The sequence below is a fragment of the Chiloscyllium punctatum genome, chromosome 37 (assembly GCF_047496795.1).
Source record: "Chiloscyllium punctatum isolate Juve2018m chromosome 37, sChiPun1.3, whole genome shotgun sequence".
Taxonomy (NCBI): Eukaryota; Metazoa; Chordata; class Chondrichthyes; order Orectolobiformes; family Hemiscylliidae; genus Chiloscyllium; species Chiloscyllium punctatum.
The window spans coordinates 30,546,379-30,566,282 of NC_092775.1; the positions used below are offsets into that span (position 1 = coordinate 30,546,379).

The 19,904-nt window shown below is 39.0% G+C and overlaps 1 protein-coding gene across 2 annotated transcripts in view; it reads left to right on the top strand.

Moving 5' to 3' along the window:
- Window positions 1–19,904, top strand: part of nfatc2a (nuclear factor of activated T cells 2a) — a 146,675-nt gene that overhangs the window by 36,717 nt on the left and 90,054 nt on the right. For both annotated transcript variants that reach the window (XM_072556530.1, XM_072556531.1), the window contains exons 5-6: window positions 10,964–11,136; window positions 15,067–15,207. In XM_072556530.1, the coding sequence (XP_072412631.1) occupies window positions 10,964–11,136; window positions 15,067–15,207 (314 nt within the window). The remainder of the gene's footprint in view (window positions 1–10,963; window positions 11,137–15,066; window positions 15,208–19,904) is intronic.

Here is a 19,904-nt window from a genome sequence, read left to right on the forward strand (position 1 = left end):
CTTCCACCCACTATGCCAAATCAGCATTATCCACCATGGAAAACCCCAGACAAAGATCTGAGATAAAGAAAATCAATTTCTACGCATTAACTGCATACTTTTAGAAGAAAGAATCTGTGATTCATAAAAATCCATTCTCTACCTTTATGTCCCTTCAGTTACATATTCTCTTACAAGGACAAATAATTAATCTCTCGTAAAAGCAAGCTTTGGATTTCATAGTCCCACTTCAAAAAGTCTATAATCACTAGGGAGCCATCAACTAAACTGTGAAATGGTAGGCTTTCTAATAATAGAAGTTTATGATATCTGTCATGCAGCACTGGATATATCATGGGACCATATACAAAAGGGTACCTTGCCTTTCTAAAATGACACCCACCTCACCAAAGAACTCCACAAGGTTTAGATCTGCTCCTACCAGGTCTAATATATACACATTAAGTTGCACACATTTAGGTCACCAAAATTAGACATGATAGGAGTCAACCATTGATCTATAGGGCAGGCTGCCTCCACATAAAGCACATGCATGATGTGAAATCCATCCCCATTCCTGGCCCCCAAAAGTGGCATTCGTCTGGACTTCTGCCTTTTTACTTCCCTTAATCACCTTTGCAATGATGGAGAATCTCTTCATTTGTTACCAAATTCCGGCCTTGATCTCTCCAAAAGGACACTTTTTTTTTACTTCCAGAGGGCAATTTGTCTTCCCGAAAACTGTCCCAGGATCATATCCAAAGACATACCTTTATGGCTATCCATAAAAATCTACATTGATTGGACCTGTTGCTTCAAGTCTATTTTGCACATGGTGCATTTTACACACGTGGATCACCCAAAGGCAAGATACATGTCGAGGTAGCTGCTATGTAACCTCTGTGAAACGCATATGTGCAAAATGTAACTTCCCCCAACAAAAATTCTAGGTGTTGTGCTTGAAGGTGTGATTTCCAATTCTCAGTCTTCGTCACCATATTGCAGTGACAAGAGAGGCTGTCTGTCATCGGGAAAATCCATACCTCTTTACCTTTCTTGTTTTTAATACGATATTGCTGGTTTTGGATGCTGAAAGTTAACTTGTTAATGTTAAAAACCCAAATAGTTGGCACTTTGAATGGGTGGCAGCTGGCTTTTCAAGTCTATTCCACCCAGCCATTTGATCCTGTTCCTATCACAGCTTGTTGTTTACAGTAGACATGCTACTTAATCAGCCATAGTACTTGACCTTGAATAATTGTGTAAACTGGTCTGATAAGACCATTAATAGTGCACCACCCATATTTCAAAACTAGATTGAAACAAATTAGGGTCATATTTATGAGAAAGATATCCTTTAGTGTGACTGAAAGGGACAGTTGTTTTTAGGAAGTGAATTAGCAAGATTCTTTACAATCTGATTTTCTTTCCATTCTCCTATTGGTAAATCTCTGGTTTGTGAATAGAACTTGGTTGTATTTGACAGTAGTGCTGTACGAAGAATGTTTTCAATCAGGGTAACAGGCAACAGCTGAAAAAGACAATATTGTTTTTGCTGTCATTTTGTATTCTGTAACTATCAACAAAGGTCATGTTCTTCAAATTAAGAAAGCTGATTTAAGTCAAGCAGACAGAAAATAATGACTAGGTTTTGGTTTTGGACTGAAGAGACAGGGTAGGTACAATGGAGCATGATATTACACCTGATCATTTACTGGAAGAGTTGGTGATCATTTTTCCTTAATTAGTGAACTGGAATGCTTTCCTTACACACTTATATAGAAAGTCCTGAAGAATACTTGTCGCACAGTGGCAACGTCCCTACCTCTGGATTAGAAGGTCTGGGTTTAAGCTCCACCTGCTGTAGAGTTGTATAATAACCTCTCTGAATAGGTTGATTGGAACATATCTGTAGAAAGCCTTGGGTTTAAAGGGTTGTACACTGAATTTGGGGTGGTTGAACTGGCAAAGGGTACAACCTGATTCTGGATCAATGCTAGTCTGAAACCAGAAACTATTAATGTATTTGACAATGCCATTTTTATAATGACTAATAGTACCTCCAGTTAAGGTACCCAGGAAAGAACATTGTGCTTGTTAAAATGGAAATGCTCAGATTATGTGGTAATATTTGCAGATACCACTGATTTAACTTAACTCCAGATAGGAATAAAAACTAACAAGGAGATCTAAGAGAGCTGGACAGTTTGCAAATGTGGTTTAACACTGCACATGAGTTATTCTCTGTGGGGTGTTAACCAAACTAGGGGGATACTGCCTTCTGTGAGTGGTTTCAAAGCATATCTCTCCAGAGACAAGCTGCAATGTAGTAAACACATCCTGAGACTGCCCATCTGATTAAATCTTCAGCTTTAGTTCTTATCTTGAGTTAGCTGATGTGTGAAATTTTAAGTTCGTATAATAAGATAGGAAATTTGATAACAGTTTTCAGTAACATACTTACCAATAGGAAACAGTGACTATAAACTGGTTGTATCAAACTTTAGATTTGAACTCTTTATTTTACTTTCTTGCCATGTCTTCTGCAGGCGCTAGTTATTGCTGAGTTTGATTCTACAGGCCTGAGCAGTTCACTAATACCATGCCATAGTGATTAGCCTAGACAGAAATGTGGTTAATTTTAATCTAACTCAGTGGATAGGCTTGCTAATCAGTCCATACTTTAGGCAGAGCCATTCCAGTATTCTCCCATCCATAGTCTCAAAATCTTTCATGATTTTAAGGATATCTTTTGGATCCTCCTCAGCTATTTTTCAAGAGAAAAGTGGTCCAACTTGTCAAATCATTTCCTAATGTGCATACCCACCTATTACTGGTACTATCTTTGGAAATTTCCTCTGCACCTTCTCCAAGTGCACTATCTATGATACAGTATCTAGACCTTCAGGCACCCCTGTAAAGCATGGATTTTCTCTCCTAAGGTGGGTGCTGCTAGCCAGGAAATGTTGCAAGTGGGATCTTTGTTCCAGGATAGGGAGTTGGATTGGGCAAGAATGAGGCCTGCCACCCCCTGGTGATTATGGGGGCTGTCAAATGCAGTGGTGGACTGTTTAAAAGGTCTGTGTTGGTTTTCTGGGACTCCCCCTCTAGTTCATTTGTTACATTTTAGGCCTTTTGGCTTTCACACTTCTTTGCACTTGTGGACCCCAGTGCAGAGATAATTATAGCTGAGGGAAGCCAAGAACTTATTTGACATCGTGGAAATAACATAGACAGTCTGTTTTTTTTTCTAAATACATTTTTTTAAGAGCTGGGGTTTTAACTAACTTCACTTCATGAAAATTCTACAAATCTTCTCTACCTTCAGGAGCATTTAGGTCTACTCTTAAAAAAATGATTCCCATGTTGTGGGTTAATATCCTTGTTACAGTAAAAATGGAGCTTACCTGCTGAGTTCAGGTTTCCCTTTTGTGAGTCACACACCCCTAATTTCTTTCTACCAGCAAGAAAGGATCTGTCAGAAATGGGGGTGGGACTTGCAAATACCACCTGTGTTTTCAAAGTTCCACAGAATCTTCATGAGTCCCCAAGAATCCAAGCCGAAGTGAGATGTAGTCAAAATTTTATACAGCTTTAAAAGACCTTGAGTTGTAGCATAACTTTTGAAATTTTCAATTCAATTCCTCTAGAAATAAAGGCTTGGTTCGCTTTTTATTTATGATCTTGTTAACCTGTGATACAGCTTAGTGGTAAGTATATTTATACTGCAGTTTCCCTTTGTTTGTCTACCCTACCAAGTCCTGCACTTTCTGAACAATAAATTACTTTCATCTTCTTCCTATCACAATATATGACCTCACATGCAGCTGTGTTGAACTTCATTTGTCAATTCTGCAAGTTTATTAATGTTCTTCACTAATTAGTCCTCCTCATTATTGATTATCATCTAACTTTCCTGAAATTTTTATTATATACAAATATGGAAATTGAGTTTTGATTCTAAGTCCAAAGGGTTCATATAGCTCTGGTGGTTCCCAGCCCTGGTCCTTAGGAACCACATGTGATTGGATGGCATGCTGTTATTACACTCTCCTGTCGTATTATCTTCATCCATTGATTTCAAACATTGCTTCCTGAGTGGCAGCAAGCAATTTAGGAGGGTGAATTGCATTATATTAACTTCTAATTTAATTTGCAGTAAAGTCCATGAAGACACACATTTGCCTGACCTTCTTTCCTCTTCCATTGCTCAGAGGTGCAGAAGTTGAGATCCAGAAACCTCATAGACACAGAATTGACCCTGAAACTTTTCTCTCCCTATTTTAGTGCAGCTTCTTTAAAAATCAAATGAATCAATTATGATTTATTACAGTTGTGTTACCAGTGTGGTTTGATGATCACATTCAGCAAACTAGTTTAGAGGCTTTGCTGTGTGTGTGTGTGTCAATGTGAAGGGGCTAAATTGACATACAAACCTAGTTGCCTCAGACTGTTGCACTCTGAATCCTGGCGTGTTCTCCTCTTGCTTGTCTTCTGTAAGTCCTTAGTTAAAAATTGAAAATTTCAACTTTCTTCCTGCAGAAACAATATTCTGAAACCAATAATTATTAACAGCATGTCAAAAAATTATGTTTTTAAAAAAATACTTTTGTTGGAAAGCAAAAGTACTGAAGGTGAGGCTTCCACTTAAAACTTCTTTCTGTTATGTTTTATTTTGTTATGAACATGGTATTTCTGCTTTTTACTGTAATGTGGATCAGTATAATGAAGGAATATTATGCATTTAGAACAAAAAAGAACTTCTGGCTTGAAGCCACAGTAATATTATTAATAACGACAATGTCATCTTTTTATGGAAGGCACTTCTGCGTCGTGAAGAATCTCCTCATTAAATAAAGGAGGTCATGGCTTCACTATTTGTTTTACAGCCAGCTTTTGCTGCCCTCTACTAGAAATGTGAATGACAGTTGTTGAGAATTTCCTGTTTAAAATGCCTGGAGTTAATTTTCCCCCTGAATGGATGTGACAGGCGCACAGTAAAATCTGAGGTTGGATTCCTGCAACTGTTTTTTATAAAACTGATGAATTGAAGTATCTGAATTATTTTCCCTGATATTTGTTTTGGTTGGCAGTCAAGAGTCAAGTAGTGAATGAGGGAATGAAAGAATCCATATTTATATAGCACCTTTTATGACTTCAGAATGCCCACAAGCATATTATAGCTAACATTGTATTTTTGCACATTTGTAATATAAGGCAAGTAATGCCATGTAACTGAAAAGTTGTGAGAGGCTTTGAGAAGTTTGGATTGTTCAGGAGAAGGTGTTGAGGTTGGTTTTGTTATAAATCTCAACGCATTGCCTAATATTAATAGCCAAATCTGCATCAATATAGCATCCTAATGGGTTTTAGTTTTTCATCAAAAATAACACAGGCCGACTTGTTATAATCCAACCTAATGACGTCACCCCAGAGTTACTTGCCTTTTCACTCTAGCAAGCTTTCAGTGCATGGAAACACTGGTCAATTGCTCAATTTCTTGCATTTACCTCTAATTGCAAGATACCAATATTACTTTTGTGTATTACAGGCTTTACCTTTGTTCCAATGATTTTATCAGTTCATTGCAGATATTTAAAAGCAGGAGAGCAGATGCAAAGTATGAAAGGTTGCTTGAAGTAAATCTTGTCATATTCCGACATCTCATCAGATCATTATTACATCTTTCTGGAAAAATTCCTCCATATCATTTTGATTTTGTGAAAGAAGTTTTTCAAGTGTAAAGTAGTGATGCCAAAACCTGAATCTCATTGTAAGGCCAACTATGTCAAAAACTAAATGAAGTTGATAGCATGCCTCTGATCTTTTTTTACATTAGTATGTTACTTTCGGTTTACTTTGAATGAAAAAAAATCAATCCTGACAAAGAAAGGTTTCTTTAGCAAGAAAGTTATTTTTGGCAGCACAGAGGTCCATATGAAAGAGAAAGTATTGGTGTGGTCTTCAGTAGTTATGTGTATTATGAGTAATGTTTAACGGTTGGATTTAAAGGAGTTGGATTTGTGAAGTGGCATAATTATTAGCCCACATAAACTGATGTCTATTTTAGCTTTTAACTCAAAAGGACAACGTAAGTTTATTCAGACTATCCTGGACTGCAGTTGCTATAATTACTATGCCCTCCTCATCTACAGCCGCTACATCTGCTTTGCTTGTTATTAGTTACTACCTTCGCAGACATAAATGACATAACCCTGTGAAAGAATATCTGTTACAGCAGGCAGATGTTCCCATATGACTAAGTTTGCATTTGTAATGGTTACTATTATTAGAGGCATTAAACATTGTACCACACCCCTCCCTCAGCAGTCTGGCAAGCAGTTAGAAAACAAAGGCACATTTATAGATCATTACTTCCGAAACACAGAATAAAGCCGAGAGAGGGGGAAGAATTCCTGACCTTACAAACCAAACTTGGGGAAAATTCCCCAGATGGCTACGTTTTTGCTTTTTCTCAGCCTTTTTAAAAACAAAGAGTAGCACGAGAAAAATGACTTCAATTCCATCCCCTTGCCTTCACACAGACCTCATGGCTCATCTATGCAATGCTTGCCACCTCCTGAACCCCACCCATTTCATATGGCCCCTCAAAGTCAAGTTGCGTCCTTATACCTACCAATGACCTCTCAAACACTTTAGTCAATCTATGTCACCCTACCTTTCCCAATGCACCATCCTTTTTCCCTTTTTTCACCATGTCTATCACCCAGTACCCATAATGAGGTGGTCTCTTGATGTATTCTCAGATTTGATCTAAAATACACAAGTCATGTTCTGGAGATTGGATCTGATTGTAGACAGCTGCACTTTAGTATGTGCATTGCCTTCAGATGTACAAATTACAACCCACTCTTGCTTCTCAACACCGCCACTCCTGAATTGTCAGGTGTCAGGTTTAGGGGCAGGACTAAAGCTTTAGGCATCTTTTTGGCTGAATGGAACACGCATTTCATCATGATGAAAATTCAGGCCAAAGCTCTGATGCAAGTACAACTTTTATTAAAGCCTTCCTTTTCTGCATTGACACTTCTAGACTTCAGGAAATTCACCCAAGTGACCAGACTTGAAACCAGACTTGAAACCAGGATGAACCTGGCTCATCAACCAGTGATTATATCCCATTTGAGTGGAATTATGCCTTTATCTGATATTTGCACGTGTGCAGTGCAGCAAGGGGCATTGGATGGTGATCAGGAACCCTTCTGTAGAATGGGGTACTGAAGCTAATTGTAGCACTATGTGTTGCCCATGTTAAGATAGCAAGTTTAGCACAGATGGTGAATCAAAACTGGGAACTTCTGATTTAATGGTTCGATGCTATATGGGAAAGGTGGGTAGTCAGTAAAGGCATGACTCAGCTGTGAATCATGCAGGTTCAGTGAGGGAGAAATTATTTGTTGCACATTATCTGACCTTAATCGCGAGGTCCTGTGAATCAAGTTAAACAGAGGACAGATCAAGAATGAAAGAAGAAAGTTGAAGATAACGACTGACAGGTTGAGTGTGAGAGGGGGCAGTAACAGTGTGGCAGGGTCCAACTGATGGAATTGGAAGGGATACTCTAAGGTGAATGACTCTAAGGTTAAGTGTTGGTGGGTCAAGATAATGGTGATGGAGTGGGGGTCAAAGGTTAAAGTGGGAAAGTCAAAGGTGATCGAGGGAGGGTAAAAGGTGGTGACAGATCTGAAGGTGCCTTCATTGCATATCTAGGCCTCACAAATAGCCAGACTGATTCTGCATGATTGCAAGGAGAAGAAGTCTGTCTGGGCGACATTTAAATTGGACATTGGTCCCACAAGGTAATTGTGGGTCTGGTGACTTCCTGCCAATCTCCCCTCTGCAAATCTAATTAGTTGGCCTCCGTATGATTCCAGATGGTCAGCTGCACCATCCCAAAGAAAAGTCCTATGCACATGTATTTCTGCCATTAAAAACTTAATCAAGTGAACAAGATTCCAGGCTGAATACACTACTTCCCCTCCAAAATAGCACCTGCAAGACGCATACACATTTCTGATGCTGGCTTCACTGGGGAGCCATTCTGACTGAGCTAGCAGCTGGAGCTTTTATAGTAGGATGTAGATTGTAAATTTGACTTATACATCATATTGATACCATTGCTGCTATTGTGGTAGCATGGGTAGGCATAGTAACTCAATGGTTAGTACTGCTGCCTTACAGCGCTTGTGAGGTCTGGGTTCAATTCTAGCCTCAGGTGACTGGCTGTGTGGAATTTGCACATCCTAATAATGTCTGCATGGGATCCCTCCAGGTGTTCTGGTTTCCTTCCACAGTCCAAAGATATGCAGGTTTGGTGGATTGTCAATGCTGCATTGCCCATAATATTCAGGGGTGTGTAGGCTAGGTGGATTAACCATGGCAAATGCAGGGTTACAAGGATGGAGTGAGTCTGTGTAGGATGCTTTTCAAAGAGTCGATATGGACTTGTTGGGCTCAATGTTTCCACACTGTAGGGATTCTATAAAACAATCACACTGCCTGTATGAAAAATTGTGGCCCTTGTGTTTACAGAGTGATGTTTCAGACCCTGGTTCACTTACCTATGGCAGGATTCTTTCCCAGAAGACTCTGTGGCTTTTGATCATATCTGCTTTTAATTTCCATGGATGACATTGTTTTTTTTTCAATTGTTCAGTACAGCTTTACTGATGCACTGTTCAGATGGTAGTTGTAAAATATTTTGTCATACTTGCAGTGGTTTCAGCAAAATGATCTTTGATGGCTAAACGTGCTTTCTTAAAGGCAGAGAGAGAGAGTGAAAAGCATTGTGAGACACTATTGTTTGCCATTTGTGAGCCATGGGACTAAATCATTAATTGCAGAGCTATCAGTGTGTATAAGTATAATTAAAAAGGAATGCTTTCCCACCAAAATGAATCACAAAAAATTAAGGTTTGCTGTGAATTTAATTAATCTGATTATTTTGACATTAATTTATTTTAACATCCTCTTGACATTTTGGCAAACTTTTAATTGAGTCAATCATTCCCGGAAGTGAATTTTTTTTCATTATATTGATCAGTCAATGATCAGAGGAGATAGAATGATCATTTCCTCTAATTAGAAATAATTCCATGAAATGGCGCTGAAAACCTTTTGAATGACCAGCCACAGCAATTAGCAGAATGGTTAGGTAGTAATAGTTCCACTTTGCTGGTTAAGATTTTTTCTGGATAGAAAGAGTTGAGACATGTCCTGTCAAAACAATTTTAAGTTTGTACTCCATTTAGCTAAGGATTTTAAATATTAATTTAGTCAATTCTTATTTTCAAGTTTAAAAAAAAGTGGCTCACTTGGGACCAGTTTGAATTCAAAGTAGAATCTCTGGCTTTCTAAGTAGATGCAAAGAATTTTGAAGTACTGTGAAACTTCCAGTGCCACAAGAATTCTGAAACTCATCAATTGTGGATTGCTTTCAAGTGCAGTTTGTTGTTTCGTTTCATGAGGAGAAGAGAAACCTACAGAAGAACCAGATCTTGTTGCAAGAAGCAGTTTTGCTGCCTGAACAGGTCTGGCCTGGTGCCAATTCAGTGTGTGGTTGGTACAACTGTCTAGTGATGCTATTATGCACTAAATAACTTTTGAAATTCAGAACAGTTGTTAATCTTTTTTGCTGAATCCTTTGCCATAATGTTTTCAACTGTTTAAATATGAATCATCTAGTTTATGTTGATTCAGCCTGCTTTTCATTCTTGTGATGTGGGTTTCAATATCAAGAATGGTATTTATTGCCCAACACTAGTCAAGGACTCAATGGCTCTTCTGAGGGCAAATGAGACCATACTGGATAAAGATGACAGATTTTCTTGACAGAATATTGATGAACTAGTTGGGTTTTTATAACAGTCCAACAGGTTTATGGGGCAGTATTTAATTGATCTGATTAAGGTATTGCCCACTGGGAGAGAACCCACATCAGTTCCACGGGGGAAACCAAACTACATTAAATACATCTTAAAGTAAAAACTGAAAGAACTGCGGATGCTGTAAATCAGAAACAAAAATAGAAATTGTTGGAAAGGCCCAGCAGGCCTCGCAGCATCTGTGGAGAAAAAAATCAGAGTTAACATTTCGGGTAGAGTGACCTTTCCTCAGACCCTTCCTTTCAGGCACTCAACTGGCTGCTGTTGGGTCTTGCCTGGACTCTGGCAACCAAAGTCCCACCCACTGAGAGCAGATGGCCAGTTAGAGGTTAGCAGATCCCCACCCTCGTCAGCGCCAATGAGAGCAGTCGTAGCTGCTACCCACCAGATATCCCCATGATTGTTGAGTGACCCTAGGCCAAAGGTGAGTGAGGGTGGGATTGGGATTGCGGTTGTGAGAGATGGGGGCAGAGGATCAAAGCTAAGGGCAAGGTGTCCTTTAAGTAGCCTGCCCCCACTGAGCTCCAATTGAGGGATTTTCCTATGAGGCATTTGACAACCGAATAGTGTTTGCCAGAGTGTATTTGAGAAGTGCTGGGAACTTGTGCCCTTCCCATTTAACAAAGGGCTGTAACTTACATTTCAATTTCTCTTCTGAACACAGATCAATTCATCTGTATAGTCTCTTTCATTGGAAAGAGTTAACATGAAAATTGTCTTTTGAGTGTCGACCAATTTGCAAAACCAGTTAGATTACATCAGAACTTCGTCAATCTTATACACTTATTTGACTCAAGTTAGATGTTTCTGCTGAAAAGAAAGGTGTGACTTAATTGATACTGCAGGCCATTGAAACATCATATTCCTGTTGTTAGTTATGAATGAGCAACATCAAAATGGTTTATTTTTGGAGAGGTGAAATGCAGACCAGTAGCTAGTCAACTGATTACCAATGAATCAATCTGTTCACAAACTCTGATGTGCTGTGAATTGCTACCTTGCAGAAAAGTAAAGTTATTACGACAAATAAAATAATTATATTTTTATGTTATGTAGCTCAATGTGCTTTATTTTAATAGGATTGACTGTGCTGGGATACTGAAGCTACGAAATGCTGACATTGAGCTGAGGAAAGGGGAGACGGACATTGGCAGGAAGAACACCAGAGTGAGGCTTGTATTTCGAGTACACATTCCTCAAGCCAGTGGCAGGACAGTGTCACTACAGGTTGCTTCAAATCCTATTGAATGCTGTAAGTTTTCTTTTACAGTTAAATCCATTCATTACACAGAGGCTTATGAGATTATGATGTGACGATAATAGCCTATGTTTTACTGACTTCTAACAAACCCAACAGTTCTTATAATTTATCATTTACATGAACCAGTATGTTCTTTAGAATACACACACGCACGCAAACACTTGTTCTCAAGGTCTAACTCAGCCACGATACTGAGTACAATAGAATAAAATGAGAACTGATATTTGTCAAAAGTTTATGTAATGACGCCCATTTGTCGAAAGGCCAATGTGCCTCCAAGCATTCTATATTGTAAAATATAGGTGTAGGCACACACTGTCAACCACAACTTAAATGGTTCCATTAAAATAGAAAAGTACTTTAAATCTAAAGTGCCAGACACCACCAATGTTGAAAAAAATCAGTTTATACAGTAGCAAATGGGTCACATCAAATATCAAATCTGAAAGATGCGTCTTGATTTGTTATGAAAAAGAAATGGCTTTTTTACAATAAATGCAATTATGGCAGCTAGCTGAGGTCCTGAAATTGTGAAACACTAATCTTATTACACATAAAGGCTACAGCAGAAAAACAGGCCATTCAGTCCATCTGATCTCTGCCAGATTTTATATTCGACATTAGGCTTCTCCCAGCATCTAACCCTGACGGTACACCAACCTGTTGTCTCTCATATGTTTATCTAGGGTACTCTTGAAATAGTCTGTGTTAATTGCCTCAACTATTATATTGAAAAGCACGTCTCATTTTCAAAACCTCAGTTGCTAAATTGACATTCCTTCAAGTACAACACATATTTCCTTCAAGTGCATAACTCTGTGTAATAACAACCATTAGGATTCATAGTTCTACTTCAAAAAGTTTCTAACCACCTGTAGCTGTCAGGCAAAGTGCAAAGTAACAGGCATCCTACTTTGATAATGAATAGTTGTGAAATCAGTCATGGTGCACTAACCTTGGTAATGGTAGCCCTCATGCTTTTGTTAGTAACCAGAGTTAAATAGCAAGCAGTGACTTTTTAAAATATATCAGACAATTTTTGCAAAGATTTATATTGCAGAACTTTTCAATGCTTGACAGATTGTGTTCACTTTGACAGTTGCTCTTGACATTCCTAACAGATTCTGTTGGCTCTGTTGACAGGTCCTCTTGACAGTTGCTTTCTTAAGTTTTGTGATAGTTGATTTTGACAGATCCCTGACAGTTTGAATGTCTGTCAGACTTACTATACATATGCCCTTTTCACACACATTCGTGACTTCTCTTAATTCCAAAGGCTCTTTACCTCTCCAAAAGAGTGTCTGAGGACCATATCCAGAGTGATGCCTTATCTTTCCAGAATGGTATCTTGAATTTCGATGTAAGGTTTAGACCTACTCTGATGAGGTTCAATCTGCGCATCTGGTGTTTCAGATGCCAAGTTTACCAAATTGTAAAGGAGTGGTTTAACTGTTGATTTTTATGGCATCTGTCCCAGTTAAATGCACACCCATGATACACAAACCATTCCCATTCCACCTCTGAAAATGTCATGTTTAGTGGGATGGGACTTCTTATTTTCACACACATCTGGCCTCTTGTCAAAGTCAGAGAGGATCTCCATCATGGCATACATCCAGGCCTGTGTTAGCTTTTATTCATTTCTCTTTTTTTTTAACCAGAAACATTCTTCAAGGATATATGTTACATTGCCATTTAATAGACATTGAATTCTCCCAGAATCCTTTGAGGAGTCAATATCCTAGTAGTATTATCACTAGATTATTACTCCAGAGACATGGTAATGTTCTGGGGACCCAGGTTTGCATCCTGCCATGGCGGCATTTAAATTCAATTTTGAAAAATCTGGAATTAATGGACTAATGAAACTGCTGTCGATTGTCGAGAAAATCCCTTCTGGTTCAGTAATGTCCTTTAGGGAAGGAAGCTGCCATCCTTGCCTTGTCTGGCCTACATGTGTCTCCAGAACCACAGTAATGTGGTTAACTCCTAACTGCCCTCTGGGCAATTAGACTCAGACAACAAATGATGGCCTTGTCAGCAATGCCCTCATCCCTTGAGTGGATTTTTAAAAAAGCCAGTGATGTCTACATTACGTGAATGAATAAAACAAAAACCAATCTAATGTAACTCTTATCTCCTGCACTCTCTTTACCTTTCTCTTCCGTGGAATTTCTAACCCAGGACTGCCTTTGATGCTGATGTTTTACAGGAGGTCCATCCTGTAGTGCAAGCCGCATGAATCTCCCAGTTTCATTTCAACTCCAGACAACCTTGTGCAAAAACAAATACCTCTGTGGTGATTTAACACAGAAGACAATTCCTTTACCCAGCTGCCTAATACAATATTGAAAAGCCTGCAAGATGGTATAGAACAGGCCCTGCCTAATTTCAGTTGTAACATGAGCAGTGAATGTTCAATTTAATTTTCCTAACACTGTCTTTGATAGAAAAGGTCTTGTGCTAAAATCACCTGAGAGAGAGCTGTCAACTGTCTTCTGTTTGAATTTTTTGTTTGTACTTTTCATCCAAAGTAAATCCTTCACTCAGTTGATTTGGATATTTTTGTTTGTTAAGCAAACATGTTTGCTATGATGTATTATGTTAAGTGAGTAGAGTGGAATTCAGAAAGTACATTAGCACTGGCAAGTGAGGAGCTGTATTAGAATGAAAGTAGCACAAGGTGATCAGAATTTGTTAATGGAATCCTTCATCAAGTGAAATTGCACACAAGCTCCTGGAAATTTATTGATTAAAAGAGAAAAAAGACTGAAGGGCCACATGGATTACCAAAACAATTGAATATTTGTACAACTCCACTTTGATTGTTGAGATGAACCTGTTCCTTGTCCCTCAGCTTGAATGAAGTGTAAAGACAATTTAATCACAACCTATGCTGGTTTTATATTGTGCATCTAAGCACAGAGAAACAAGTGTTGAATCATATGTTTTGCTTTACTAAGTTAGAATTTAAATATTTGTGAATTGTAGATTACTTATCTAATTGTGACCAGTAAGAGTTATAGAGTCATAGTGTCGTACAGCATGGAAACAGACCCTTCAGTCCAACTCGTCCATGCCGACCAGATATCCTAAATTAATCTAGTCCCACTTGCCAGCATTTGGCCCATAACTCTCTAAACCCTTCCAATTTGTGTACCAATCCAGATATCTTTTAAATGTTGTAACTGTACCAGCTTCCACCACTTCCTCTGGCAGCTCATTCCATGCATGCATCAGCCTCAGCATGAAAACTATTTGAAAACGGTGTATTTAAAGTTTTTAACAGATTGATGAAATATTATTCTAGGAATTGCATCTTTTGTCTTTGAAATATTTCAACTAAAGATGACAATATGACCTGAAGTGTCATCTGAAGTATCATGCTTGCAAGCAAGAAACAAATGTACAGGATTTGCAAACTTTGTTTATGTAAGATGGCCAACCATCCAATCTGCATTTCTTGTATTAAAAGTGAGCATGTTACAATATTACCTCATGAGCTGTGAAGCATTTGTGTTTTTGTAAGGATATAAAAAGTACTATATAAATGTACTTCTTTGCTTCTGACATAGAAGTAGCAAACAAGTTGTATTAACACAATTTTTTGGAAACCCTTTTCAACCTTTGAGGGCACTAGTGCTATTCATACTACACTTGTATGGTGAGCCTGGTCATCAGGCTGAAAAACGTACATCATTATGAAACTGGGTAAGCCGAATATATTTGCACATTCAGGTATAACATTGACACATAAAGGGATATTATCAACTCAGACAGGCACAATGATTGAAGGTCTTTAATATTTAAATGAAAGCTATGTACAAAGAACAAAAATAGCTGCTGTAAGACTCAGTTTTTTGTTCTCGAATGATTATTAGTGTCTTTCTGTAATGAGTTCACTTTGTTTCATTGCTCCAGCTCAGAGATCTGCACATGAATTGCCAATGGTGGAAAAACAGAGCACGGACAATTGTTTCGTTACAGGTGGACAACGGATGATTCTCACTGGTCAAAACTTCACGACCGAATCAAAGGTCCTTTTTACAGAGAAGACTCATGGTAAGACATGTCGTCCTTTTGGGAATCCATTACAAACTGGAAGTGAATTGTATTGTTGATGAAATCTGAAAACAATCTGAAAATAGAAGTAAGAAGGTTATGCTTGACTTATATGGGTTATTGGTGAGACTATGTGCACAGTTCTGGTCTCCTTATCTAAGGAAGGATGGAAATGCATTAGAGGTGGTTCAGAGAAAGTTTACTAGATTGATATGTGGAAAGAACGGGTTGTTTTATGAGGAAAGACTAGACAGACTGAGTTTGTTTTTACATGAGTTTAGAAGACTGAAGGCTGATTTGATTGATATTTTATAAGATCCTGCATGGACTTGACAAGATGGACTTAGAGAGGATGTCTCATCTTGTGGGTGAATCCTGAACCAGGGGGCATTTTTTAGGAGGGCTGTGAAATTGTGCAACTTTGGAAATCTGTTTGGTTGAATTCTATGTTCAGCTGGAAAATCAAAGGTTTTCAGTGGCACATGTGACTATGGAATTCAGAACACAAGCAGATCAACCAAGATCTTATTGAATGATGGAGCAGGCTTGAAGTGCTAAATGGAGAAAGTGAGAACTGCAGATGCTGGAGATCAGAGTCGTGTGTGGTGCTGGGAAAGCACAGCAGGTCAGGCAGCATCCGAGGAGCAGGAGAATCGATATTTTGGGCATAAGCCCTTCATCAGAATGTTTCCTGATAAAGGGCTTATGCCCAAAACGTTGATTCTCCTCCTCCTCGGATGCTACCTGACCTGCTGTGCCTTTCCAGTACCACACTCTCGACTTGGAGTGCTAAATGGCCTAGTCCTGCTCCTGATTTGCATATTCATATGTATTTGGAGTTGCTCTCATTTAGAATGGAGTATAAGGGGGAAGCTTTACATCATACTCAATAGACAATAGACAATAGACAATAGACAATAGGTGCAGGAGTAGGCCATTCAGCCCTTCGAGCCTGCACCGCCATTCAATATGATCATGGCTGATCATTCCTAATCAGTATCCTCTTCCTGCCTTATCTCCATAACCCTTGATTCCACTATCTTTGAGAGCTCTATCCAACTCTTTCTTAAATGAATCCAGAGACTGGGCCTCCACTGCCCTCTGGGGCAGAGCATTCCACACAGCCACCACTCTCTGGGTGAAGATGTTTCTCCTCATCTCTGTCCTAAATGGTCTACCCCGTATTTTTAAGCTGTGTCCTCTGGTTCGGCACTCACCCATCAGCGGAAAAATGTTTCCTGCTGCCAGAGTGTCCAATCCTTTAATAATCTTATATGTCTCAATCAGATCCCCTCTGTCTTCCAAACTCAAGGGTATACAGCCCATACTCAATGTGGCAAAAATAATTATAAATGTGTTTCCAATTATTGTTGCACAGTGTGCACTGCTTGAATGATTCATATGGGAAGTGGAAAGATTCACACATAACTAGTGTCCTTCTGAGGTAGCACTGAAACTAAGTGGTTGTGAGTAATTGGAACTTCACTTTGCATAAGTTTGTGCTCTACCAAATGAGAAGTTACTCAGTGTGATGTTGGTTGGTGAAGGCACTAAGTGTCCAATTCCCCACCAATAACATTGAAGCCTACAGAAAGTATAGGTTGTAGAATTCCATGTTGCGTAAAGCCTTGATTTTCATCCCCGGGTTGTGAACATAGAGACGGGAAACTGCCAGCTCTGCAAACACGACCTGGGAGAAACTGACCTGGAGGGTTGGGTTTTCATTCCAGGCTGATGGCATTCCTTGGAGGCAGGCTGGGTAACCCCAGAACAGGAGTAGATGTGGGTTGGGCATGCTCTGTACTGCAGATTAAAGAAAAAAACATCCCTTCAGCTCTTACTCACTTATATCCTCCACTCCCACACACATCCTACACTCCATGTATGGCAGCCCATGCTACCTCATATCCTCTGTGCCACTCCTATCCATCCACGTAGTCTCTCATGTCCCCTATGCAAACCTATGCTCCTTTACACACCACTCTGGCCCTTTAAAGCCCCATGTTAACCATTGCCCCTGTAGCTAATCCCATGTCCTGTATCACTCAAAGACTAATGTATACCATTCTATGCCACCAACCCACCGCTCTTTGACCTTTCACATGCTATGCCAACTCACCTTGTATCCATCATAGGCAGAGTTCAGCATCCATGCATAGAGGAAAAATAATTAAGTACTATTAAATTAAAATCCAAGCATGTACTGTACTTACCACTATTAGGAATAACGCTCTCATTCACAAAAAAAAAGAGTTACTGCATTTCAATTTCTTCATTCAATAAAGCCTTGTGAAGTAAATGGACGGCACAGTGACACAGTGGTTAGCACTGCTGCCTCACAGCGCCAGACACCTGGGTTCAATTCCCGCCTCAGGCAACTGTCTGTGTGGAGTTTGCACATTCTCCCCGTGTCTGCGTGGGTTTCCTCTGGGTGCTCCGGTTTCCTCCTACAGTCCAAAAATGTGCAGGTTAGATGAATTGGCCATGCTAAATTGCCCGTAGTGTTAGGTGAAGGGGTAAATGTAGGGGAATGGGTCTGGTGGGTTGCTCTTTGGAGGGTCGGTGTGGACATGTTGGGCCGAAGGGCCTGTTTCCATGCTGTAAGTGATCTAATCTAATTATGAACATTTCATTCTAGCGCAAGAGGCATCAAAATTAACAGTTTCACATCAAAAAGTCTAAAATTACTTTCAGATGTCAATCAAACAGAATAAAAGGAACCCCACTCTAATAATAAATCCTTGAGAAATCAGTTGTGCAGCAGGAATTCAGTAATTGAATTCCTCAGATTGTGGTAAATCTCTTGACTATTTGACAGTTTAATCATTTTCAATGAGCTATGCACATTCTTGTTGTCTTTTAACTATCCAAAAGGACACGTTGACCTAAGGGCACCTTATACATTCCCTTAAGATTCCCTGAGACATATCAAAAAAGGGAGCTCAGTTCTCCAACAGGGCACACTGTTCCGATCTGATCTGTTTTGCGCATTCTTGGTTCCATGCAGCCAAGATTCCCAAATCTGATTTAATTGAAGACAACTTATCATTTAATGCATAGCTGTTCCCACCAGTCAGTCATGCACGAAGCACCGCTATTCAACTCTCGCCCTACAAAACATCACATTTGAGGACAGGATTTATGATTGTTCCAGAATTCTTTCAATTTTTAATGCAATGGAGAAAGTTTGTGTCATGGTCAAACGTTGGTTATTACCTCTCAGAAGAAATGGGAATTGAAAATGTTGTTACAGGATAGATTTAAGGAATATATACTCATAACATAAATTTTGCCTGTCCATAGCATCCACTGCATCTACACAACTGTTTTACTGATGCTCAGGCACTGACAAGCACAATATTGTCTGCACTTTGCATTCTGCTACATGTGTTCATTCAAAGAATCTGTATATCATGAGGCTATGTTTGTAAAATCTGCCCTTTGCCCAGTTCAGTTGCAAACTTGTACGTTAAATATTGATATTCTTCTTTATCAGCATAGAATTACAAAATATTTAAGGCACTGTACACGCCAATTGGCCAAACTGGATTATACACCACAAGATTCTCTTCCTTATTTCATCTAACCGACCCAACGTAACAGTCTCTTCCTTTCTCCCCGAGAGTTTATCACAGATTGTGCAATGGTGTTCTTAACTTTGGGATGAGTGGTAATAAAGTAGAAGCTGGAAACAGTAAGAATGAACAGCCTGAAATCTATCTCACTGAGAATCATCATTCCCTTCTCTAAATATTGAACTCCTTGTACTGCTGAAAAGATAATCATTTACCTTCTGAGGCAGATTATGCAAGTATTGTTATCAATGTATTTTTAGATTTTTTTTTTCCATTGTAATTTGATTATGCAGATATACCTATTATTTAGATTTAGCTCAGAGAATGAACCTTGCATCATTGACTGTCAACATACAAGTGGAATGGCAGATTGAAAACCTACTCCTGACTGGAATAATAGAGAAAATATTTTCTGACCAGGTCTAGTTTTTTAATATTGTATGATGTTCTTTTTCTTCATCATTTCAGTTCATTATTTTTAGAAAGTTGCCTATAGTGTTCTGAAACAGCATTCAGTTTGTTTAGTATTTTCCTTGAGCTAAATTATAATGTAGTTTGCTGCTGTTGCACAAACAATGCTGAAGTTCCTGATGTTGCTGCTTTTGATGTGGTCTTGACAGGAAGACAGGAAGTTAAAAATGAATGCTTAGTTAACTGATCATCAAGTGCGAGGCAATGTTTCTTAATTGCTATTGAACCTGCACAATGTTCCAACTGGTTCTTCAGACTAATAGCAGAGCAAATTCTTAAGATGAAATGGTGCCTTTTTAAAAGTCTGATTTATTTGCACACTACACACAGCAGGGTAATATAATTTATTATCATGTGAAGATGTGTGGCCAGGTTTTCAAAAAAGATCACAGGGTCAGGTACTGGTGTTGGATGTTACGTCAGAACACCAATACTTCCTGGTGAGGCTGAATTTCACCTTTATTTGGCTTAGTGTCAGTTTTGAGAAAGTCCTGATGAAGGGCTTATGCCTGAAACATCGATTCTCCTCTTCCTCGGATGCTGCCTGACGTGCTGTGCTTTCCTAGCACTACACTCTCAACCAAGTGTCAGTTTTATTGGGTTTCACAGATAGTTTCTCCATGAGGTCTAGTGGGTTTTCTTGCCACACCA